Consider the following 26517-nt stretch of genomic DNA (forward strand, 5'->3'; position numbering starts at 1 on the left):
TGAGAAGCATTCTGCAAAACAGTAGAATGAGATTCTTTAAAAAAGCCAATGTTATGAAAGAAACTCCCCTTTCTCCCCCCAAACACAAACAAAAACCCAGGGATTATTCTAGGCTAAAGAAGCTTAAAAAATCATGCCAACTAAATGCAATGAATGATGCTTGATTGCATCCTGGATTGGGAAAAAAAATCAGCTAAAAAGGATATTATGGGGATATATTGAAAATGTGAATATGTATTAGTATTAAATTTTTTGAGTGATAATGGAGTTCTTATTATGTAGGAGAGAAGTACTTAGCGGTAGAAGGCAACAGTGTCTACAAAAAACCTCAAATGATTCAGCAAAATAAACCATACACACATACAGAAAAGAAATGTGGAGAAATGTTAAAAACTGATTAAAATGTGTTAATGTGTTTATGGCTGCTCACTATACTTTTCAGTAGGTTTGATAGTTTTGAAAATAAAATACTTGAGAAAGTAAAATCTCAATTCCAGCAGCATGTTTTGTTGGGCTTAATATCTTTAGAGTAAGATTAACCATTTGGTCGGTTAAGGAAACAGTTGTATAACCAAGGAGGGAGTTAATGATCAAGATGTTTATCTTTCAAAACTATTGTAGTTATTTAAAGAAACAAGAGAACACTGTGATTATCATTCTTGTGTCACTATCAACTTGATTCACATTTTTATTAGGTAGCCTGGTAAGGTGGAAAGTGGAACCACACAGGCCTGAATTTGGATCCTGGCTGGGTGAACTATTTAACCTCTCTAAGACTCAGTTTCTTCATTGCAAAATGGAGAAAATAACTACTTGGTGTGATTGTAAATTGTTATCACATGGTATTTACAACGCTGGGTTTCATTTAATGTACAGAAGCTTCATGCTACTTTCAACGCTATCTGCGTCTTTTCCTTCATTAAACTCATGCCGTCGCTTGGGGTATGCAAAGGTGAAAGAAAATGACTTCTCCAAGGTCACACAGCAAATCAAGGACCCAGGTTTCCCAGCTTTTGGTCCAGTGCCCTTTCCACGCCCGCCAGAAGGGAGGAAGCGGCGCTCATGGGGATGCAAGGATGTAGAGGAGCAAAGGGAGAGAAGAGGCCGCGGGAAGAGAGGTGGTGTGAGACCCGCGGAGGCGCGGGTCAAGGAAGGGCGCATGGAGAGGCGTGCGGCGCGACCGGCCGGGGTGCGGACGGGAGAGGCGGTGGCTGCAAAGGGAGGGTCGCGCGGGCAGGGGGCGGGTGCTTAGGGAGGCGGTCGGCCTGGGCCGACCGCAGGGGCTCAGGAAGCAGAGGCCCGAGCCTTGGGCTAGGGAGGGGGAGACTGTGGGTGCAAGTGGACGCCAGTGAGTGTGGGAGGTGGCCACTTTTGCATAGGTGGGCCGACCGAGTGGGCGCGGGGCTCGGGGCAGGGGCGCGGCGCGGGGGTCCAGATCCCCCCCACCAAGGGCCGGTGAGTGGGGGCGGGGCGGAGCGGGGGCGGGGCCGGCCGGGGGCGGGTCTTATTGGGCCCCCGCGGGAGCGGCGGCGGCGGCGGCGCCTGCGCGGTTCCCGCCTCCTCCCGGCTGGCGGAGCTAGTGGAGGCTGCAGCCCGGCTCGGCTGGGCTCCCGCGTCGCCACTGCTGCCGCCGCCGCGAAGCCCCCCGCCCAGCTTCCGCCGCGTCAGGATGAGCTCCCGGAAAGGTGAGTGGCCCGTGGCGTTCCCTCCTTCCAGCCACGCGGCCCCTCAGGCCGGCCGGCCCGACCGTTAATGTGTGTCTTGTCTTTCCCTAGTGCTGGCCATTCAGGCCCGAAAACGGAGGCCGAAAAGAGAGAAACATCCGAAAAAGTGAGTCCACGCTGCGCTCATCCCCGGGCCCCCACCCCCGCCCCGTCGGGGGCAGTTCGCGACCGCGCAGAGGAAAGTTGCCGGGTTCTCCGGGTCGGCGGGCGGGCTAGTCCCCCGGGACGCCGGCGCTCGGTTCCTGCGCGCCCCGCGGGCGACCGGGGGGAGGGGCGGCGGGCGGGGGAGGGGCACCTGGGCCCGCGGCCGGCCCGCGGAGCATCCCCGGAGCCCAGACCCCCCTGGCGGGTGGCTCAGGCCGTCGGAGGCGAGCGGGGAGGGGGTCGGTGAGAAGGCGCCGGGCGTGCGCGCCCCTCCCTTGCGCTCCCGGCTAGTCCGGGGGTCTCTCGGGCCCTTCCCGGGAGGGACCGCGGCTCCCGCTTTCTACTCCGGGTGCGGGCGTGAGGCGGCTGTGCGGCTCCCACCTGGACAACCCGGCCAAAGAGGAAGAGGACCCGAGTGTGTGAGAGTGTACCGCCTCCTCTTCCTCCTGGTCCCCGCCTCTCGGCCTTTCTGCTGAAAACCGAGCTGGTTGTCAAAGTGGTTTGCCTCGGGCGTGTTCCTGGCGCGAGTTCAGCTCTAAGACCTGTGCGTTTCGGCGCTCGGGTTTTATTCGAAACTTTCTGCTTGGGTCGAGTGTGACTTAGTGCGTGGCGGCCGCGATCGGGTCTCCGGCTGCGCGGGGCGGTGGGCGTGTGCGCGGGCGGGCTGCCCTCGCATTGTGCCAGGGACTGGATCTGTAGCCTGGTGATATTTCAGAACGTGCCAGTGCCAGCCACCTCCACCCTGGCCTCGCATCTTAGTTGGGCGGCCGCTGCCTGAGAAGCTTTTCCTGGAGAGCTGCTCGGAGACTGCAGGGCGCCTCTGGGTCGGCCCCCTTTCCTCTAGCTGAGTTCTTAATCTACCAGCATTCAACATTGTGACATCTTACTCAGTTTTGTAGTTTCGCTCTTTCTTTTGAGCAAGAAACCTGTGTGGTATCTTTGGTACTTTGGGAAACGATAGTCTAGCATCACTATCATCTTTAATAAAATTGTGAAAGCATTTCTGTTTGTTTCCTTTGGGGGGTACCCTGCAGCACTGCTAGACTTTTCCTTTTCGTGTTGGTTGATGCCTACCTAATTTCCTATCCATGGTGGCATCTAGGAAAACTTTCAAAAGTCATTACTTATGTGTTGATCTTTTATGACTGGATTTTTTGTTTTTCATTTAAAACTAAGTATGAAAGTATTTTTAGGGGTTCACAAAATGTGAATATTAGTACCTATTTAAATATCTTTTAAAAAATTATTAGGGAAAAGCACCTGCTATTATTAAGTACTTGAAGGACCAGAGATTAAATATTAGATATTGAGTTCTCTCCGCTTTGTGCCCCCGCTTTGCGGTACTGGAGATTGAAGTCATGGGTGCTTTACCACTGAGCTACATCTTTGACCCCCGCCCCCTTTTAAAATTATTTTTTAGTTGTAGTTGGACAGGACATATTTATTTATTTATTTATTTATTTATTTATTTATTGTGCTGAGTATCGAGCCCAGGGCCAAGCATGTGGTAGGCGAACACTCTACCGCCGAGCCACACCCCCTGCCCTGGCCCTTTTAATTTTTTTTTATTTTGAGACAAGGTCTTGGGTCTTGTGAAATTGCTTAGGGCCTCATTAAGTTGTTGACCAAACTTGAGGTTCTCCTGGAGTTATTGGGATTACTGGCGTGCAGCACTGCTTCTGGCTGGATATTGGATTTAAAAAAATATTTATTTTTTAGTTGTAGTTGAACACAATACCTTTATTTTGTTTATTTATTTTATAAGTATTTTTAATTTTTTTGGTAGACACTATGTATTTTATTTTTATGTGGTGCTGAGGATCAAACCCAGTGCCTCATGCAGTGGTAGGCGAGCGCTCCACCACTGAGCCACAACCTCAGCCCCTTATTTATTTATTTTTATGTGGTGCTGAGGATCACACCCAGGGACTCAAACATGCTAGGCTGCTGAGCCACAACCCCAGGCCCTTGCCCCCAATTGAATTTTTAAGATGTTGAAACAGTGGATTTGCTGGGCTCTGTGGTGCCCATGGCCTGTAATCCCAGCAGCTAGCTCTCAAGGCTGAGGGAGGCTGAGGAAGGATTGAGAGTTCAAAGCCAGCCTCAGCAAAAGCCAGGAGCTAAGCTACTCAGTGAGACCCTGTCCCCAAATAACATACAAAATAGGGCTGGGGTTGTGACTCAGTGGTTGAGTGCCCCTGAATTCAATCCCCGGTACCAAAAACAAAAAACAGAACTAAACAAAAACAGCTAGTTATGAAATGAACTGGCTTGACTGCAAGGTAATTAGCAAGTAGAAGAGACCCACCCCAAATACACAACTGATTTGAGGCACTACCATTTTTCACTTGATTTCTTTGAAAAAAGACATTTAAGATAATTGCTTCAGACAGGGGTAGCTCAGTGGTAGAGTGCTTGCACTACGTGTGCAAGGCTTGGGGGTCTATCCCTAGTATTCTCCCCCCTAAAAAAAAATTGCTTGATAAAATTTATTCATGTGTTCAATAAGTATTTACCTTAGGAAATTGTGAGAGAGATTTGAACAAGACAGCTCCTCATGAAGCTTATGTTTATGGAGATGTGGGAGAACCACAGAGGATGACAAATAAGAAAGATAATTTCAGATTAGGACTAGAAAGAAATTATTTTGGGGCACCTTCAGTAATACTTAGTGTAGACGACATTTGAATACTGTGCCAGTCACTGCTGATTGCTTATGTGCATTTATACTTAGTGAGCTAGGCATTAAGAAACAGGGACACAGTATTAACAACATGCCCATCTTTAGGTTGAGTCTAGGCAGCTTGGGAGCAGAGTTCTTATTCAACTCTGAGGAGGTGACATTTAAGTAGAAGGTAGAATGAGGAGATGAGAGTGTGGCAAAGGCCTGGGGAGGAGTGGGCTGGGACAAGGTTAGGGTGCCAGAGTGACTCAGAGGTAGATCAGAAGCAGGAGTTGGAGTGTGTAGAGCCCCATCGGCCATGGAAGGCTCATGTCTGGGAGGGAAAGGCTCTGGTTCTTTTTTAAAAGAGCATTGACTGATATGTGAAGGATAGGTTGTGGAGATGGGAATTAGAAATAGAAATTGGGAGCTGGCCTGTAGGTGGGAAATGAGGTCACTTGCATTGGATGACGGAGTGACACTAGAGGGACTTCAGGAGACTTGTGGTCTTGAGGTATTCCTCACTTTACAGAGACAGTTCTGCCAGTTAAGGTTGCACAGCTTTGTCTGGATCAGAATTCAGCTCTCCTGATGCCTATCAAGTGCTTTTGCTTTTTGATGAAGTCTCCAGAGGAGAAAAGGAGTTGGTCTAATTTTAAACTATATTAATATTAATATGGTAAAGTAATTATGTGACTGTATGGGCTTGGTTTGATGCATTGTGATTTACTTTTTAAAAAAAAATTAAATTTATTTTTGAGATTGGGTAATGCTATGTTATCCAGACTTTTCTTGAACTCCTGGGCTCAGGTGATCCTCCTACCTAAGCTATTATTTTGTTTATTTAGTTATTACCCAGTTACCCAAGTAGCTGGGTGTATGCCACCAGGCCCAGTTCAGTGTGATCTACTTTTGTGATTTTTCTACTTGTATATGCAAGCTGGCTCATCATTAATTTTAGATCATTCAAGTCCATGAGCTTTATGAGTTAAGTCAATTCTTAGAGACTCTTTTTAATTGTTAGTAATATTCTCTATTTAGTTGAGCCAAAATTTTTAATTTTTGCAGTGCCAAGGATTGAACTTAGAGCCTTGCACATGCTAAATGCATCCATGTTCTACCACTGAGGAATACTTTCAACCCAAGTCAAAATTTAAATCTTGTTATATTGTTCCAGTAAGTTTATTTCGCTAATTATTAATAATACTATAATGCCAGTAGCAAGCAGCAGGGAAGTACTTTAGTGTCATTCAATCATGAATTTTTATGATTTAGCTAAATCTTACAGCTTGGTATAGATTTTTACCTTAGGGCATTTGAATATGTACATTAAAAAAAATTAAGGTTCATTCATTTGTTGATCCCCCAACACTCCCCCCCTCTTTTTGAGGTGTAGAAATTGAACTCAGGGCTTCATGCATGCTAAGTATGTGTTCTACCACTGAACTACATCCCCAAACACATGTCTTTTATTGAGATATAATTGCCATAATATTAAATTTATCTTGCAGTGAGTTGGGTGTGGTGGTATACTCCTGCAGTTTGGAGGTTGAGGTGGGAGCATCCCTTGAGTGCAGTGAGTTCTAGACCAACCTGGGCAACAAATAGGCCTAATAAGGTACTTTTTTAAAGCTACAATTCACTGAGTTTTAGTCCCTTCACAAGGTATTTTTAGCTATAACTATTATCTAATTCCCTAAAGATTTTACCACCCCAGGAAGAAAGCAGTTACTCTGTTTCCTTTAACCACAGCAATCACTGCCTGCCTTCCTGCCTGCCTTTACTTTGCCTCCCCTTTTTCTCTTCTCTTCTCTTTCTTTCTTTCTTGAACTAAGGGTTGAATTTAGGCCCCCAGACATGCTAAGCTAATGCTGTACCACTGAGCTACATCCCCAACTTTTTAAAAAAAATATTTTTAGTTGTAGATGGACACAATACTATTATTTTGTTTATTTAGTTATTTAGTTTTTTTTATGTGGTACTGGGGATCGAACCCAGTGACTCACTTGTGCTCAGTTCTACCACTGAGCCACAACCCCACCCTTTTTTATTTTATTTTGAGATAAGGTCTTGCTAAGTAACAGGCTGACTTGAATTTGCCAACTTCTAGCTTCAGTCTCTTAAGTAGCTGGGATTACCCAGCATATGCCACCATGTATGACTACTAATGTACTTGCTGCTTCTATGGACTTGCTTATTCTGGATAGTTCATATTAAATAGAATCTCGTAATATGTGACCTTGTATTTAGTTTGTTTCTTTAGCATAATGTTTTTAAGGTTCATCCTTTTGTAGCATGTTTTGGTATTGTATTCCTTTATTTTGTCAAGTAATATTCCATTACATTGAATAATACCACATTTTGTTTATCAGTTCATCCATTATTAGGCATAGTAGCTGTTTCAACTTTTGGGCTGTAAATTTACTTTTGAACTTCTTTTAAAACTTTTTATTTTGGGATAATTTGATTCACAGAAGTTGCAAAAATACTGCAGTATTTTCATTCAGCTCTCCTCCCATGGTGGTATCTTACAAAACATAGAATATTATAGACCAGAAAATTGAGATTGATACAATTTATTCTTTTTTTCTTTTTGGGTATTGGAGAATTAAACCCAGGGGCACTATACCACTGAGCCACATCACCATCTGTATTTTATATTTTATTTAGAGACAGGGTCTTACTGAGTTGCTCAGCTCCTCACTTTTGCTGAAGCTGGCTTTGAACTCGGGATCCTTCTTCTGCAGCCTCCCAAGCTCCTGAGATTATAGGCATGTGCCATCATGCCTGGCACAATTTATTCTTTTTTTTTTTTTTTTTTTTGGTGTTGCTGGGGATTGAACCCAGGGCCTTGTGCATGCTAGGCAAGAAAAATTTTGTAGTTGTAGGTGGACAGAATGCCTTCATTATATTTGCTTTTTTAAAAAATGTGCTAAGGATCAAACCTAGCACCCCACACATGCCAGGCAAGTGCTCTGCCACTGACCCCAGCCCCTTATTCTGTTTTTTTTTTTTTTTTTTGCAGTGCTAGGTATTGTACCCAGGGCCTTGTGCATGCTAGGCAAGCATTCTACCCCTATTCTTAATTTAAGAACAACTATTTGTACTTTTACCAGTTTTTATATGCATTTCTTCCATGTATGTATTTCTATCAAATTTTATTATTTGTGTAGATTAGTGTACTCAAAGCTAGCAGGATGCAGAACTGTTTTATCACCACATAGAATTACAAGGGTCACTTGTAACCCTCTAATAGTTATACTTTCCCCTTAACCCAGCCTGTGGTGAGTGCTCTGTCACTATTGTTTTGCCACTTTGAGAGTGTTATGTAAACAATTATATGTAACCTTTAAAAAATTTTTTTTTTAGTTTTAGTTGGACACGATACTTTCATTTTATTTATTTATTTTTATGTGGTGCTGAGGATCGAACCCGGGGTCTTCTCTTTTTAGTTTTCAAGGAGCTTCAATAATGGCTATACTAATTTCCATTCCCAGCAGAAGTGTATAGGGGTTTCCTTTCTCCACATCCTTGTTAATACTTGTTACTTTTTTTTCCCCCCCAGTAATGGAGCTAGAACCAGGGCCTCTGCATGCTAGGCAAGTGCTCTACCAGTGAGCTACACCTCAGCCTCTTTAAGTATTTGATAAAAACCCTCCTGATAGTGTGAGATGATATCTTCACTGTGGGGTGTGTGTGTGTGTGTGTGTGTGTGTATGTTTTCTCCTTTGGTACTGGGGATTGAACCCAGAGACACTTATCGCTGAGCCATATCCCCAGGCCCCTTTTAAAATTTTATTTTGAAAAAAGGACTAACTGAATTGCTGTGGCTGGCTTTGAACTTGGAATTCTTCTGCCTCCACCTCCTGAGTAGCTGGTATTACAGGTGTGTGCCACAGTGCTGGACCTTTCTTCATAAGTCTGTAGCCTTCCTTAGTTGTAGAAGCCTTATTACCAGCCAAGAGTAAAGGTAGAATAGCTTCATCTAGTTTCCTGGGGGGGGCATAGAATCATTTATGTAAATAGTCATTGACAGAGAATTTCTTCCCTTTTATGTTTTGGAGTTGTGTGTGTCTCCAAGGGAACTTTTCTGATTGAGTTTGTATCTTAAGGTATTTTATGTACCTTAGTATAAATTAGCCCTATTTATAAGTCCCCTCAATTTCCCAGTGAGAAGATTAAGATTAAAATTTTATGACAATTTGATTATACAAAATTTATGGATGTAGGTGAAATAGCAAAATTATTCAACTGTTAGTTACAAATATACTGAAATTCACAAAGTTCTACCCTAATTTATTTATCTTTTAATTAATTTTTTTTGAGGAATGTGAACCAAAAATGTATTTGCTCATTTCTTTTATTGGAAGTACTCTTCAGTGACATCCTTGGCCTGAGATTCTTTGCCATAGTCCTAACCAGTACACAACCGCAACCAACCATTTACAGGGTTTGCCCTCCCAATCAGTTTTACAGAGGCCTACCCATTCTCCTAGTTGTCATCATCCTTAATTAGGTTGATTTGGTGCTCAGAACAAAGGGTCTCCACCAATTTGACATACATGGGCTCATTACAGTTGGATGCAAGCACACAAAGATGGTCCTGGTGCTTGTTTAAGGCTTCGGCAGCTTCTTGAATTCCACGTGTAAGGCCTTTGTGGATGAGGGTGGTCTTTAGCACCTCTTGTAAAGCAGTATTGACGTCCATTGCACCTCCAGCAGCAATGCCTTCCTCTGCATGGCGGTGTCTATCCTAATTTAGAAAGCCCACTTTTGTTTTATGAAGATGTTTTATTTAGATCCCCCACCTTTTTTTTTTTTTTTTTTTTGGGTGGTGTCAGGAATTAAATTCTGGGCATCCTGTATGCGAGGAAAACATTCCACAATTGAGCTACATACGTCCGACCCTTATTCTGACATTTTTCATTTGCAACATAAATGATTAATATCCTTAGTAATGCTTTTTGAATCATTTAAATGGCTTTGCACTTTATTTTTTAAAATGGTAAGTTTACAGAAAAATACAAAGAAAGCACATGATACATATTTCAGTCCATACTGCTAGGAGATACAGCATGTCTTGAATCCATACATGATGTTGATACTAGATATTTTTTATTCTCTCTCTCTCTCTCTCTCTCTCACACACACACACACACACACACACACATATATTGTTGTAGTATTGGGGATTGAACCCAGGGGTGGTTTAGCACTAAACTAGATTCCTGGCCCTTTTGTGTTTTATTTTGAGACAGTCTTGCTAAGTTGTCCAAGGTGGCCTCAAACTTGTGATTCTCCTGCCTCAACCTCCTGAGTGGCTATGTTTACAGGTGTGTGCCACTTTGCCCTTCTATGTTTTATATATCTTATATTTTTGCAAATTAAGTGTTTACGAAACAATGGGAGAGTTTTTGCTTTCATTTATTTTGTGGAGTTTGTTACTCTTGCAGTTTAATGAGTAACTGGCTGTTTTAAAGTGATTTTAGAAAAAAGGCTAGTGTACAGCATACCTTGGTCATACCTTGGGGAGTAGTTTCAAAAATGTGTTAAGTTTACCGCCACTTTTAAAATTGGTTTTGCTGGGTTGCTGTCTCTAAGTCCCCCACATTTGTATTGATTTAAGTGATTTCAGACTTGAGTTTTTTGAACTTTGGAGCATTTCTCAGCCGAGGACTCCACCAGGCCATGTTCCTCTAGGGATATATGCTCCCTTTGTTACTCAGGGCACAGTTTATTTTACCATCAGCCAGCATAGCCATCACTGCTGTATTCCAGTTGTTTATTTCTCTCTGTCTTTTTTGTCTTTATTGTATTAAAAAATAAGATGATTGAGGGAACGTTCTATTATAAGAAAAGCTTTGTAAAGACTGGAATACTAGGAAACTTTTATTCAAGGGGTAATTTTTTGGAAAAAGATATTTTAAAAATATTTTTTAGTTGTTGGTGGACCTTTATTTTATTTATTTATTTATAGGTGGTGCTGAGAATCAAACCTAGTGCCTCACACATGGTAGCCAAGTGCTTCACCACTGAGCTACAACCCCAGCGGCGGCTGGAAAAAGATCTTGACTTATCCTGAGTTCTTACTTAGTAGATAAATCTTAAGATATGTGGATGTTTTGTCACCTGTGTTTTTATCAAGTTCTCCATTAAATATCTTTATAGTTAAATGATTTTGCTAATGTGCTTAAAATTAATAAGTGGTTTGTCAATTCCAGAGTGCATTTGTTTCATATCTCTTGGGCAAGTTATTAATCTAAACATTTTTAGACATAATTTTCAAGTGAGGGTTTTAAATTGTGTGGCCTAAAAGTGTTAGGGACAAGAGGGAATATCTGGATTATATTGTCAAATGCTTTAAACCTGGGTATGTTTAAGATACAATACTGTCATTCACTTTAGCTGGACATACAGTGTGGGTCCCCTAATCTCCTGTGCTGCTGATATTTGTAGATGTATCTCTGGATGGACTGGTTCAGTAGATAGAATGAAGACAAATTTAAGGGTTACAGGTTTAGTTGAGAAGCACAGGTTTATTTGAGATACAGTAAAGACGAAATATCTGCTTAAAAGAGATTGCTGGCTGTTGGCAATCCTTACTTGTATGCCTGGAAATTTCCTTTGGTCACTAGGTGCTGCCACTGCTTCTGATATTCAGGGTATAAAGGTTGATGTTACTGTTTCTGCTGCCTGCTGGCTCTTGCAGCCATCTGAATAGGGAATCTTTTTTTTTTTTTTTTTTAATTTTTTTAGTTATACATGGGCACAATATCTTTTATTTTGTTTATTTTTATGTGGTGCTGAGGATCGAACCCAGGGTCTCACACTTGAGAGGCGAGTGCTCTACCGCTGAGCCACAACCCCAGCCCCGGGAATCTTACCATGTTATTTTTATTTCTAGAATATCCTATTGGTAATTTTTTTTTTTTTTTTTGCAGGGATAGAGGAATGGGACATATTGAGTTTTATCATAAAAAAGATGTTACTGAATGTTAATTGCAAAATCAAAGTAAAATTTGACATCTTTTGCAGATGAAATTTACTGCACGTGGTGGATCTGAGGATGCATGAAGTGGTAGGGACTTTAAAGAGCTCTTGGAGCTGTGCTTTTCATCTTTTATAAAAGCACAAATTTAAAGAGCAGAACTTTTGTTGGGCACAGTGGTGTAATCCTATAATCTTAGCAATTTATGAGGCTGAGGCAGGAGAATTGCAAATTCAAAGCCAACTTCAGCAATTTAGTGAGGCCCTAAGCAACTTAGCAAGACCCTGTCTCAAAATAAAAAAGTAAAAAGGGCTGAGGATGTAGCTCAGTGGTTAAGCACCTTGGGTTCAATCCCTGGTACAAAAAAAAAAAAAAGCAGAATTTTTACAGTAAAATTTAAGTAGACCTCTTTCTATATAAAATGGAGGAAGTCTCTCTATTCTGGGAGAATTGGCAGTTAACAGCTTGGTCCTAGCCACCTGGCCTGCCTCTCGCCCACTTAGTGTTCCCTGAGGCTGCAGCTTAGAACAGTTTGAAAACCCACTGTCTTAAAAGCATTCCATATTTCCCCTGAAGTGAAGTCCTGAGGGCTGAGTTACTCAACAAAAGTCATTTTATCCATTTAGTGTCTCAGCCAGCTTTGTGCTGGATTAGAATCTTGGATTCTAATTCAATGGTCTTTGAAACTACTGAACTGCAGGGAAGATAAGCCATTTAGGGACTGATAAAATTTCTAATCCTCAAAGAGATTAAAGTCTTAATTTTTAACCTTTCCTTTCTTGGGAGGAAAAAACTGCATTCTTTTTCTCTGAATGGAGACTTTTACATGACACATGGGTCTGTACTATTTTATCATGTGCATATTTGGTAGGCATGTGATAGAAGATGCTTTATGTAGAAAATCTTAAGAAACGCTTAATATACAGGAAGATAGTTTAAAAAATATATAACTATGTTTTCTACCTTAAATATATCAGTTTTTAAAAATTTATTTTACTTTTTGTGGTGCCGGGGATTGAGTCCAGGACCTTGTGCGTGCTAGGCAAGTGCTGTGGCACTGAGCAACTCCCTTAGTCCCAAAATTAATTAATTATTTTTTTAGTATTAAGGATTGAACCCAGAGGTGCCAACCACTGAACCACATCCCCAGCCTTTTTATTTTTACTTTTTTATACAGGGTCTTGCTAAGTTGCTGAGTCTGACTTTGAACTTGTGATCCTCTTGCCTCAGCCTCCTGAGCTGCTGGGATTACAGGCATGCACCACATGCACAGCCCTATGTTTTAAATGATAACATAAAAACATAAAATTGTATATATTAGTGGGGAACTGTGTAATGTTTTGATACATATATATGTATATTGTGTGATGCTTAGATCAGATTAAACATATGTATCCCGTTTTATTTATTTATTTAGCTGGTGATTGAACCCAGGGCCTCTCACTTGCTAAGCAAGCACTGTATCTCAGAGCTACATCCATCTTCCTACCCTTTATGGTGGAAACTTTCAAAATCCTTTCTTCTTTTTGAAATGTGCAGTTCATTATTATTATCTGTAGGAACCTAAAAACTTTTTTTTCAGCGGGGGGAGTACTAGGGATTGAATTCAAGGGTGCTCTACCACTGAACTGAGCTTCATCCCCAGCTTTTTATTTTTTATTTTGATATGGATTCATAGAGCTGCCCAGGCTGGCCTCGAATTTATAATCCTCCTACCTCATCCTTTGGAGTCTCTGGGGGATTGAACCAAGTGCTTTGTGCATGCAAGGCAAGCACTCTACCAATTGAGCTATATTCCCCAGCCCTTAATATTTTGTTTATCAGTAGCTGCAAGACTAAGACTTTATAAAGTATATAGCATTGCAGGCATGACCAGTAACAGCAGAAATGATCTCCACTGTTTCTAACTACCAATCATCAAAGTCTTTGTGATCAGATAAATTTCACTTTTTAGAGGATCCTAAGCTTTGTAACTTTATCTCTTCAAGTTTTAAATCACATTATTGAAAAATATGCTTCCCTCATATGGGCAGATGCAGTCACTGAATTTTCTAGAGAAGATGCTATAACTTCCAATTTCCCCAAGACTGTTTATCTTTGACTGTTTTTTCTGAAGTCTGATAGAACTACCAGAGGCAATTAACCAGGGTTTCAGTTTTGTTTTGTTTTCCCTTTTTCTTTTAATTATTTTCTGGTCTTGCTGGGAATTTGAACCCCAGACCTGGCACGTGCTGAACATGTGCTCTCCCCTATGCCACCAGCATGGGATTCTGGTTTTGATGGCATCACTTATATCAGTGGTAGTAGGTAAGTTAAAAAAACAAAACTGTTAAGGGGTTGGGGTTATAGCTCAGTGGTAGAGCACTCATCTAGCATGTGTGAGGCACTGGGTTCAATCCTCAGCACCACATAAAAATAAGTAAATAAAATCGTGTTCATCTACAACTAAAGAAAAGTATATATATTAAAAAAATGGTTAAAAGGCTCAATTTCTTCTTCCTAAAGTAGATTAATAAAACCTATCTTTCAGAGTAAGGAGACATGAGGATTAATGAGATAATACTTATCCTTTGTATGGTACATCATAAGTGTAAGTAGTAGCTTTTTTTGTGTGTGTTTCAGTTGTATTTTTGGGAATTTTTAGAATGGGAAGAAAGAAAAGCTATGAAATTATAAACTTTTATTAAGCATCTAACATAAGTATGCTTTTTAATTTTGGTCAACCTTATCTTTATTTTTCTAATCACCTTCATAAGTTATTTAGAAGAGCTATGTGAACTTAGCATAGGTTCTCAAAGTGAGTTCAGAACAGCACAGTTACCATCAGTTCTAGACATCATGAAGAAATAGTCATTGTTTATAGCAAGTGAACTCTGTCAGGTCTGTGGTTTCACATTTGACTAAGGGGGAAGGAAGGGGATTAAGACAGTGATAAATAAATGGTTGGTTCCAGCCGTTTTTAAAAATTATTAATTTAATTATGATAAAATTTTTAATTTTTCTTTCCCTTCTTCTTTTGGATGGGACCCAGGGCCCTCACCACTGATTACATTTCTCCAGCCCCCCCCTTTTTTTAATAAATTAAAAAAAAATTTTAGTTGTTGACAGATCTTTATTTTATTCATTTGTTTATATGTGGTGCTGAGAATTGAACCCAGTGCCTCACACATTCCAGGTAAATGCTCTACCACTGAGCCACAACCCCAGCCCTCCAGTCCCCCCCGTTTTAAAACAATATTTGTTTTTTAGTTGTAGCTGGACAAAATACCTTTATCTGTCTATCTATCTATTTATTTATGTGGTGCTGAGGATCGAGCCCAGGGCCTCACACGTGCTGGGTGAGCGTTGGGCAAGCGTTCTACTGCTGAGCCACAACCCCAGCCCTCCACAACCCCTTTTTTAAGACAGAGGCTCCCTAAGTTTTTCAGTTGGCCTTGTGATTGAGATCCTCCTACTTCAGCCTCTGAAGTAGCTGGATTGCAGGTGTGTTCCACTGCTCCTGGCTATTTTAAATTTTTCTAATCATGGTATAAGAATTATAGGTAGAAGATCTAAAAAAGAACTATTTTGGTTTCTGTCTCCTACAGTGGTATTCCTTGTTTTGTGAAATAAATATATTTTGGGCAAGGTTGAAAAATCACTTTTTGCTGGACGGTGTGGCTAATGCCTTAATCTCAGCAACTCAGGAAGCTGAGGTGGGAGGATTGCAAGTTTGAGGGCAGCCTCAGTAATTTAGCAAGGTCCTAAGTGAGTTAGCGAGATTCTGTATTAAAGTAAAAAATAAAAAGTGAACTGCATCCCCAGCTCTTTGTATTTTTTGAGATGGTGTCTCACTAAGTTATGCTATACTGCCTTTTTCAAGTGATAAATAAGTCATTTTTATGGAACTTTGGAGTTGAGAGTTCCTTAGTAGTTGCTTAATCCCACCAGATAACGGGATGATTTAGGATTGCCCAGCTAATTAATGGTAGTGAGGGATTTATGACCTATTCATAAAGACAGACAAGTAAACAACAGTGACATAAAGTGGAATGGAATGTTAGCAAATAGGAGTATAGTTATTGCACTTTGTAAAATTAAGGGAAGAATCAGCCAATTGTGTTGATGGTTATAGCCAAGAGGATGTTATATTCTTTCTTTCTTTTTTTTTTTTTTTAGAGAGAGAGAGAGAGAGAGAGAATTTTTAATATTTATTTTTTTTTAGTTTTTGGCGGACACAACATCTTTGTTTGTATGTGGTGCTGAGGATCGAACCCGGGCCGCACGCATGCCAGGCGATCGCGCTACCGCTTGAGCCACATCCCCATCCCCGAGGATGTTATATTCTAAGGGTATAGGTTTCTTTTTCTCTTTTTCTTTTTTTGTTATGGTACTGGGGATTCAACCCCAGTCCCTCTACCACTGAGCTATATCCCTAGGTGCCCCGCCTCCTCCTCCCCCCCCCCCCCGCCTTTTTTTCTTTTTACTGAGGTAAAAGAAACATGAGTGTTAAGGAGAGAGGGAGATGCCCTACGTGTCTCTCTGTACATATGGAAAGTACAGGAGGTTGCAGAAGATGATTTGAATGGAAAAATCAGGAAGCACTATTGTGGTAATGTCAGGGAATTGTTACTTTCTCTATAAGCAATGGGATCATTGCAGATTTTTGAGGATCTGAGTAGCATGATCACCTGCTGAGAAATACAACTGGTAACTGATGTGAAGGATGGATTGAGGCAGGGTGTGGATTGAAGATTTGGAGAGAGTTTTTAGAATGCTGTTAGTGCCCAGGGATGAGAGGATGGATAGTTGTGGTAGGAATACAAACGAATGGGATGGAAATGTTGGCCTTTGCACAGGTGGGCTCATTAGGAAATTGGCCACTAATTAGATGCTAGATTGTGAGCTCCTAGGGGCAGTACACAACTGCATGCCATGTGTCTCTGGCATCCAGCATGGTGCCTAATATATTGAAAGCATATGGGGAAAGATTGTAATATGATTTTGGACATTTCATCCTTGATGACTTTGGAGACTGATCTATTAATACAGAGAGAGGGTCAGGGTTGGGAATGGGGAAGATAGCAAAAAGGCATAAAGGGAAAAAGTTTAGTTTTTGTTGAGTTGGAGGTGTGGGGTATTTAGATGGGAGTATTAGGCTTATGAAGATTGGGATCTATGAATCAAATGATAGGTGGAGTAGGGGAGTTATCCATAAAAAAGGCCATTTTCATTTTTGAGGGTGAGAATGAAGAAGAGGACCAAGGAGATAACTTGGAGAGACTAGACTGCATTTGAAGGGGCAGAGAGACAATGAGCAGCAGAAGTAAAAGAAATAAGAAGAGAACCATGTTTGTTTATTCTCTGGGAGCCATAGGAAAGGGCAGATTTAGATGAGTGTTGTGCAACAGCAGAACAAATGACCTTAATGAAGACCAGTGAGAAAAAGATTTTGGAGAATTAGAGCAGCAATGGAGGTGTTCCCTGTTGAGAATTGGAAATTTTTAAAAGCTTGGCCGTAAGCCTGGGGAAGCTGTTAGTGGAGAGCAGATTAAAGAATTAAGATTTGTAGCAATAAACATTTATTAACCCTTTATTGCATGTTAGGTACCATGCCAAGTGTGGGTCACATTATTCCATTTACTTGTCATAGTGACTCTGGAAAGGTTAGATTAGTGGAGAGATTATTGTAAAATGGGGAGTGTATTTAAAATGAAGAACTTACTATCTTTCATATTAACAGATGATAAAACTAAGTTTGAGAGATTGTCCCTTATTCCAAGTCACATAGTTTCTATTAATGTGATCTGCAGGGCCTATACTTTCTTCACTGCCAATTTAGATGGCAAGATGTCAGTCACACACAGAGGTTGTGTTTTTTATGTTTTCTTTCCCAGTTGTATTAGTTCCCTATTACCATGTAATGAATTATTGTAAATTTGGTAGTTTAATAAAAACATTTTTCATTTTGTAGTTTCTATGTGTTAGGATTTTGGAGGCAGCCTACTAGCAGTGAGATTCTGGCTCAGGGTTGTAGTCATTTGAAGACTTGGCTGGGGCTGGAGTATCTACTTCCAAGCTGTTGGCAGGAGGCCTTGCTTCCTACCAAGGGGTCCTGTCCTTGAGTGTCCTCACGACTTGTCAGCTGGCTTTGTCTAGAAGGAGTGATTTGGGAGGGATCCATGAGGAGGCTGCAGTACTTTTTATGACCAACTCTAGGGGTTATTGAGTGTAGCCTACACTCAAGGGAGAATTAGGTTGTGCCCTTTAAAGGGAGGCATATTAATATGTGAGTGTATTTTTTAAACCATCACCTTGGTAAAGTATAATTGAGAAGGAAAAGCAGTGTGTGAGAAGTTAGAAGACTTGGGTTCCTGACCACCTCCACTGCCTGCTTTCCTTTGAAAGGTATGGTTTATCCTCCCCAATCCTCTATTTTCCTCCAGGAAAATAGACACTGAAAACTGTGCAGTCTTTTCAGTGTGTTAAAAAGGAGATAGCAGGGCTGGGGTTGTGGCTTAGTGGTAGAGTGCTCGCCTAGCGTGCATGAGGCACTGGGTTTGATTCTCAGCACCACCTAAAAGTAAATTAAAGATATTGTGTCCACCTAAAACAAAAAATAAATATTAAAAAAAAGGAGATAGTAACTAGATGAAATACTTAAGTTGGGCTCTGTAAACTTGAAAGTGGTATGGACTTTATTGATGAATGTGGCTTCTTACTCTTATCCTTCCATTTAATAGCTATGTAATCTGAATAGTTGTTTAACTCCTGTGTGAGTCAGTTTCCTCATTTGTTTTTTTTTTTGAGAGAGAATTTTTTAATATTTATTTTTTAGTTTTCGGCAGACACAACATCTTTGTTTGTATGTGGTGCTGAGGATTGAACCCGGGCCGCGCACATGCCAGGCGAGCGTGCTACCGCTTGAGCCACATCCCCAGCCCAGTTTCCTCATTTGTAAAACAGTATTAATTATAGCACCAACCTCATGAGGTTACTGTGAAGTTTAAATTAGAATTCACATGATATATTCAGCAAAATACTTGCACATTAGACCAGGCATTGCTTAATAAATAGTGATTTTTAAGACTTCTGTTCCTGCTCATGTCCATTCTGTTGTGTGTTTCTGAACTTTAGATCAGTACTTGACCTTAGGACTTCTACATAGGTATGTATGAAGCACTCTTGATGGTATAGCATATTAAGTTGTGGCTATAATTTAATGCTACTATTATATTATTCTTTCTAATTGCTTCATATGTTCTTGGTAAGTTTTGGTATATTTCAGTAAACTTTTCTTTTTTTAATATTTATTTTTTAGTTGTAGTTGGATACAATATATTTATTTAATTTATTTATTTTTATGTGGTGCTGAGGATCAAACCCAGGGTCTCGCATTGAGAGCTCTACCACTGAGCCCACAACCCCAGCTCAGTAAACTTTTCTTTTTAAAAGCATATCACTGATTGTGCAGAAGTAGTTTGTGTAGAAAATATTTAATGCATTCTGAACCAAATAGTGTCTTAATTAAGTTTGTCAAGTAGTTATATTCTCATTGATAACTCAGATTTTATGTTATTTCTAGGGGTTCATTGAAAAAGTGTATAGGTTTTCCAGGAAAATTTTTGATTTTGATAACTCTTTCATGGGTAATTGCGACATTTGAGATGTCTTTATTAGGGGTAGTTTAGAAGTAATTGCATGAGTGAATTAACACACATGACTTAACAGTAGCTTACTGCAAATGACCTTTGTGAATACCCCACCCCCAACATATTGGGGGTCAAACCTAGGGCTTCCAGCATGCTAGGCAAACACTCTACCACTGAGCTACACCCCAGCCTGAAACTTCCTCTTAATTCATACAGAATGTTTAAAGGCAGAGTAAGTTTCTTATTGTTAAAATATACATAACATAAAATTGATCACCATAGCCCCTTTTAAACACAGAGTTAAGTGGTATTAAGTACATTCACATTATTGTGCAACCATCACCACTATCCACCACCTAGAACCTTTTCATAATCCCAAACTGAAATTGTCCCTTTGGTAATTAGAGCTTTGTTAAACATTTTTTTTTTCACTAGTTACTATTATGAAAACAACTTGCTTTTTAAGTGAATGAGACAGGGCTTATTACTTTTTCCTATAGTGGAAATTGACACTGCCTACATAGAGTATTGTTAAAAGATATCTTTGTAAAGATTTCCAGAGTTTATTTTATTCAATATTTTTAGGAGAAAGCTTCAGTAGCAACAAAATATCATAGATACCTCTTTGGAGATAATTGGAAGTAATTCAATACATGTCAGTTTTCTTTTTAGAAAAATATGTAAAAGCTTGTGACAGAATCAGTTTTCTGTAACCTATAATCTATAATTTATATTTATAGGCCGGGCACGGTGGCGCACGCCTGTAATCCCAGCAGTTTGGGAGGCTGAGACAGGAGAATTGTGAGTTCAAAGCCAGCCTCAGCAATGGTGAGGAGCTAAGCAACTCAGACTGTCTCTAAATAAAATACAAAATAGGGCTGGGGATGTGGCTCAGTAGTCAAGTGCCCCTGAGTTCAATCCCAGGTACAAAAAAGAAATAATTTATAAATTTTTATTGTGATTAAAACAGCATAAAATATATATCTTGATAGCTATTAAGTATGCAATTATAGTAGTGTAAACTATAAGCATTTTGAAATGTTGTAGCATGTAATAGAATTTCCTCCTTTTTTTCTTTGGCTTGGATTTTGTGTGTGTACAATAGAGTAAACTATAAGCAATTTGTTATGTTGTAGCATGTGAGAATTTCCTCTTTCTTTTTTTTTTTTTGGCTTGGATTTTGTGTGTGTATTTGTAATATTTCCTTGTATCTTTAAAGATGAACATAATATTCCCTTGTATTTGCACATACTTATTTAAAACCCAGTCTGTCTCACAGCTAAGTAACATTAATTTTACTTTTGTGGGGTAATATGCAGTACTTTTCTTCCCTATGTATATTTTCTGCTTTTTTTTTTTTTTTTTTTGATGCTGGGGATTGAACCCAGAGGCACTCAACCACTGAGCCATATCCCCAGCTCTATTTTGTATTTTATTTGGAGACAGGGACTCACTGAGTCGCTGAGCGCCTCACCGTTGCTGAGACTGACTTTGAACTCGTGATCCTCCTGCCTCAGCCTCTGCTGAGATTACAGGCGTGAGCCACTGTGCCTGACTTATTTTCTACTTTTTTTGGTGTGTGTGTGTGTGTGTGTGTGTGTGAGAAAAGGGATTGAATCTGGGGTGCTTAACCACTGAGCCACATCCCCAGCCCTTCTTTATTTTTTATTTACAGACACAATCTCATTGAATTGCTAAAGGCTTTGCTTGGTTGATTTTTCAGAGACTTAGAGACCTTGTTCCTGTTAATACCTAGAGTTGTGAAATGCAGTCTGACTTGTTTTATTTTGACATCGCCATTTGTGACATAAAAATATGAAATTCAGATACCGTTGTCCATAGTTTGTTGACTTTCATGCAACAATTATTTGAATACCTTTTATATGCCAGGTATTGGGCAGAGGTGACAAGGAAGAGCTGTTTTCTGCTTAAAAAGAGTTGGGTAAAAATCAGCTGAGTGCAGAATTCTTCACTTTCCAGGACAAGGAAATAGTGCAGTTTGGAAATACTGCAAGTACAATTGAGAGTGGTTGGGAGCTAATAAGGAAGCTGAAAGTTATTGACGATGAAATCCTGAATGTGTAGAAAATTTAACACCTTGATAAAAGCATTTGATGATTATTTTGCTGTATGTTTTGGCCTAGGAGGAAGTTTTTCCAGTTAATAATAAATATATACTTGTTTAAGAAGACCATCATGGGGTACTTTATAAGGAGATGGGTGGTAAATATTTTGTACTCTTCTATTAATAAAAGAAGTTAAATTTCATTTTTATCTTTACTTTTTTTGAGATAGGAAAGTATATAACATTTTAAACCAGATGTACATATTCGATAAAGTGGGCTCTTGAACACTTGAAGGGTAGCTAGTGCATCTGAAGGTTTAATTTAATTTGTGTTTTGCTGTCCTTAGGAATCAAACCCAGTGCCCTGTGCCTGCTAGGCAAATATTCTACCTTTGAGCTAAATCTTCACTCTTAATTCAGTTAAATTTAAATAGTCACATATGGCTAATAGCCACGACACTAGACAACTGATATGTCTGTTTTGGATATTTCTTTCTTCAACTTTTTATTCCAAATACGTTGACTTCTTCATGCATAAAATATTTATAAATGAACAAATGAATCAGTGTTTCAGTTGTGTTGCATCTTTTTTTTTAATATTTATTTTTTAGGTGTAGATGGACACAACACAATGCCTTTATTTTTTATGTGGTGCTGAGGATGGAACCTGGGTCCCGCCCGTGCTAGGCGAGTGCTCTACCTCTGAGCCACAATCCCAGCCCAGTGTTGCATCTTATTATCATAATTTACATTAGGTGTTTTCTCATTTCTTGCAGTGGACTTGATCATAGTAACTTCTTTAGTCTAGTCTTGTCCATTTCTTTAAAATATGAGGATGAGTTTAATATAGTTCATTATCAAACTGAAAATCTACAGTTTGGTTTTTAGTTTTGGGATCTGTGGGAGACAAGTTAGGACTGAGAATTGAGATACATCATAGTGGACTCTTTAGACATTTGTCATCAGTATAACAGTATAATTGTTCTTTGTTCCATTTATACAGCTTTTTAAAATTCCCTTTTTCTTTCTTCACTGTTTTAAATCAGAAACTAGTTGAGCAAGTTTTTTTTTTTTTTTTTTTTAAGTGCCTGTGTGGGTGAAATTGAATGGGTTTAAGTCAAAAGAATTGCCTAATTGTTCACTTCCCAGAGTCCATCATACAGTTGAGGCTAAGTAAAAAGACTTGCAAATAAAGTTAATTGTGGTGCTTTGGAAATATGGAATAATGGAAGGTTTATGCAGCTGAATCTTTAAATTAGGTATATAAGAGTCTACAAACTGGCTTGCAGGACAAATATAGCCTGTCACCTTGTGTGTGTATGCCCTGCAAGATAAAATCTTTTTAATTGTAGATGGACACAATACCCTTTTTTTTTTTTTTTTTTAATATGGTGCTGAGGATGGAACCCAGCACCCCACACATGCTAGGCAGGCACTCCACCACTGAGCCACAACCCCAGTTCCCATTTTTTATATTTTAAATGATTGAAAAAATTTAAAATAATATTTTGTGACATAAAAATATGAAATTCAGATACCGTTGTCCATAAATAAATTTTTGCATTACAGTCAGATTCTTTTTTTTTGGTACCAGAGACTGAACCTCAGGGACACTTAACCACTGAGCCACATCTCTAGTCCCCACCCCCTTTTTAGTTGTAGTTGGACACAATACCTTTATTTTATTTATTTATTTTTATATGGTGTTAAGGATTGATCCCGGGGCCTCGCAGTGCTAGGCGAGTGCTCTACTGCTGAGCCACAACCCCAGCCCTCTCCAGCCCCTTTTTTATTTTTTATTTTGACACAGGGTCTCACTAAGTTGCTGAGGCTGGCTTTGAACTTTGAACGATCCTTCTGCCTCAGCATCCCAAATCTCTGGGATTACAGGCATACGCCACATATGTCTTGTTTACATGTTATCCCTTTTGTGCCTAGAAGGTCAGAATCCAGCAGTTGCAATGGAGAGCATAGTACTTATAGTCTGGAATATTTACTGTCTTGGTCTTTGAAAAAAACACTTGCTACCCACTCTGGTGGGAATGCTATTGAAAAATGGAATGATATGATATTGTAAACTAAGTGGTATAGGTTTGGGAGAAGATAATTAACGCCTGATAATCTTGTTGAATCCAGCAAGTTTTTTTTTTTTTTTTTTGGAACCGTAGATTGAACCCATGGTTCTTTATTTTTTATTTTCAGTTGTAGATGTAGATTTTTAAAATTTAGTTGTAGACATAATACCTTAATTTTGTTTATTTAGTTTTTAATTTTTTTTAATGTGGTTCTGGGGATTGAACCCAGTGATGTGTGCTAGGTAAGCACTGTACCAGGGTTCCTAACCACTGAGCCACATCCTCAGGCCTTTTAAAAAATATTTTATGGGCTGGGAATGTGGCTCAAGCAGTAGCGCGCTCGCCTGGCATGTGTGCGGCCCAGGTTCGATCCTCAGCACCACATGCAAACAAAGATGTTGTGTCCACCGAAAACTAAAAAATAAATATTAAAAAGAATTCTCTCTCTCTCTCTCTCTCTCTCAAAAAAAAATTATTTAAGGGGCTGGGGATATAGCTCAATTGATAGAGTGCTTGCCTTGCATGCACAAGGCCCTGAGTTCAATCTCAAGCACCACAAAGAAAAAAAAATTACTTAAAGACAAAGATCTGGCTGAGTTAGTGCAACGCTGAGTTGCTGGGGCTGACCTTAAACTCAAGATTCTCTTGCCTCAGCCTCCTGAGCTGCTGGGATTATAGGCATGTGCCACTGGGCCTGACTGAAGCAGTGTTTTGAAACAAAGTGCTGAAATGGAAATGCATTCAACATTAAGTCAGAAAATGTGTAGGAAATCAAATAATGCATTAAGGATGTTGTAGAATATCCCCCAAATTTCTTGTGTTGATGTCCTTTTCCCCAGCTGGTAGTGCTGTTGGGAGGTGGGAAACTTTAGGACTGTGCTCTGACCAGTTGGTTTTGTCCTCACCTCCTCCCTCTCCTTTTATCCTCTTCTTCTTGGCCGCCAGGGGATCAGCTTTGTTCCAGGAGCTCCCTGCCTTATCATGGCCTAAAAACAATGGAGCAAGTGACCTTGTGCTAAAACCTTTGAAAACATGAGCCCATTCTTAAGATTCTTCTTTTAAGTTATTTCAGGTTTTTTTTGGTCACAGAGCTGAAAAGCTATGAATAAGGTGTATGAATAAGGATTCTTTTTTCAAGAAGACTAAATGCTCATAGGGAACTTGATTGCTGAACACACATTTTTTGTGATTTTCTAACCTTTACCCTCTCCAATTCTTAAGACCCCAACACATATATATCCTACATGCAAAGGCTTCTTGAGAGCAGGTGTGGGGCTTTCAGGGGAAAAAAATTAGGGGCCCTTAGCATGTTTTTCATGTCATTTTTATGTGGATTTTAGCCCTGATGTTTATTTTTTTGTGTCTTTTTGATTCTGTCTACCCTTTTCCTGTTCTATAATTGGAATATTCCATTGTTCTTCTTTCTTCTTTCCTTGGTTACTTGAAGCTTATCTGCTTTTCCACATCCAGGTCACCCATGGCTGGAGCATGTGGGGCTGTGTGGGAGGAGGATGACAAAATTAAAGTGTGTAACCTTCCAGTGAGAGAAGAACAACCATTTGTAGAGTCATGGAGTCAAGCAAGAACAAGATGGGTTCAGAAAGTGATTTGGTGTGTCTAGGATAGAATGTTTCATTTGGGGAATGTTTGGGAGATGAAATGGAGGATCTAGGCAAAGCCTTCATGAAAGAACCTTTCTTGTAGTGATAGGTTTTTAAGTCTTAGTTTATATAAGGTTCATCTAGGCTAAAAATTCTTTGTCCCCCATCCCCAAAGATTCTGAGCCCAAATTGCAAGAAATCTTCAAGTGAATGTGTTGCAGGAAGTGACCACATTAAGAATAGGTGGCATGAGGGCATGTTATGGACAGTCTCCATGTGTCTTTTGAGATGCAGCTTTTGTTAGTAGAAGAGCTAGTTTAAGATTCTTCATCAGACCAGCAAGGCCGTGTTCCTGTAATCCCAGCTATGCGGGCATCTGAGGCAGGACTGCTTATTCCCAGCAATTTTAATGATACCCTATATCAGAATAAAAAGGGATGGGGGTGTAGTTTCAGTGGTAGAGTATCCCTAGGTAAGGATGTAAGCTAGGAGACTGTTGTAATAATTAATTTGTGTTTGGTCTCATTCCAAAAATGATTTGAAGCTGTAAGATTTCAGATTCAGAACAATAACAACAGGAAAAGAAAGAATTTGAATAGGACTCTTAAAGTGAAAATAATCAAACTCCTGACACTTGGGATAAAGATGAGGAAAAGTGAAGGAACATCAAATAAATTATGTTAGATTTTAGAAAATGCAAGTGATGTTAGCTGATATTTTTGATGAAAAAATTAAAGTTACTTTTATCTTTGGGAAAAGGGAAATTTTACGAATGACTTCACTCTTTGTAATTATCTCTTGAAAATTATTGTCAAATTCTAATTGGCTATAACCTTACTGCCTCAGGTTTTTTTTTTTTTTTTTGTACTGGGGATTGAACTCAATGTTCTCTACTACTGAGCTACATTTCAGTCCTTTTTATTTTAAGAGAGGGTCTTGCTAAGTTGCTAAGGCTGGTCTTAAGGTTGTAGTCCTCCTCCTGAGTTGCTGAGCTTATAGGTATGCACCACCGTGTTTGACTTGTTTAATGATTTTATTACTACACTTTCACTATATGCCACTGAAGACTCTTTTGGAATTAGATGAGATTTAAATGATATACATTCTTTTTACTTGAAATTTTGGTTGGCATATTTCAAAATAAAGTTATTGAACATGAACCAGCATTGCTACCCACATTCATAGAGTGCTCCTCTCATTTTCCTATATAATTCCTTGTAGACCATTTGCATACATTTTTGTTTGTTTAGGATTTTTGTTAGCATGAGGTACAATTGACAGACAATAAGCTGTTACATTTGGCAATTTTTTTTTTGGATACTGGGGATCGAACCCAGGGGTGCTTTCCAAACACTAAGCTTCATCCTGCTTTTTTTGGGCAAGGGGAGTAGGTGGGATGTGACTCACAAAGTTGCCAAGGTTAGACTTGAATTTTTGATTTTTCCTGCCTCAGCCTCTCTAGTCACCAGGATTAAAGGTGTGCATGCGCCCTCCTGGACAAGGTTTTGACATACAAATTCACCCATGAAGCTATCACTGCAATCTTTTATTTTTTATTTTTTGGTACCAGGGATTGAATTTAGGGGCACTTGACCACTGAGCCACATTCCCAGCCCTATTTTGTATT

At 39.8% G+C, this 26517-nt stretch overlaps 1 protein-coding gene and 1 pseudogene across 7 annotated transcripts in view; one reads left to right on the forward strand and one right to left on the reverse strand.

Moving 5' to 3' along the window:
- Positions 1-1062: 1062 nt before the first annotated feature.
- Srpk2 (SRSF protein kinase 2) overlaps positions 1063-26517 on the forward strand; it is a 228290-nt gene continuing 202835 nt past the window's right edge. For 2 of the 7 annotated variants that reach the window (XM_027926459.3, XM_027926460.3), the window contains exons 1-2: positions 1112-1189; positions 1776-1830. In XM_027926459.3, coding sequence (XP_027782260.2) covers positions 1160-1189; positions 1776-1830 — 85 coding nt within the window. In that variant the 5' untranslated portion in view covers positions 1112-1159. Of the gene's footprint in view, positions 1190-1565; positions 1686-1775; positions 1831-26517 lie in introns of those variants that run through there. The other 5 variants (XM_027926453.3, XM_027926457.3, XM_071613219.1 and 2 more) reach the window with 4 other exon arrangements.
- On the reverse strand, positions 8882-9262 carry LOC114085193 (small ribosomal subunit protein eS12-like; annotated as a pseudogene).

This window comes from Marmota flaviventris, chromosome 1, assembly GCF_047511675.1.
Source record: "Marmota flaviventris isolate mMarFla1 chromosome 1, mMarFla1.hap1, whole genome shotgun sequence".
Classification (NCBI taxonomy): domain Eukaryota; kingdom Metazoa; phylum Chordata; class Mammalia; order Rodentia; family Sciuridae; genus Marmota; species Marmota flaviventris.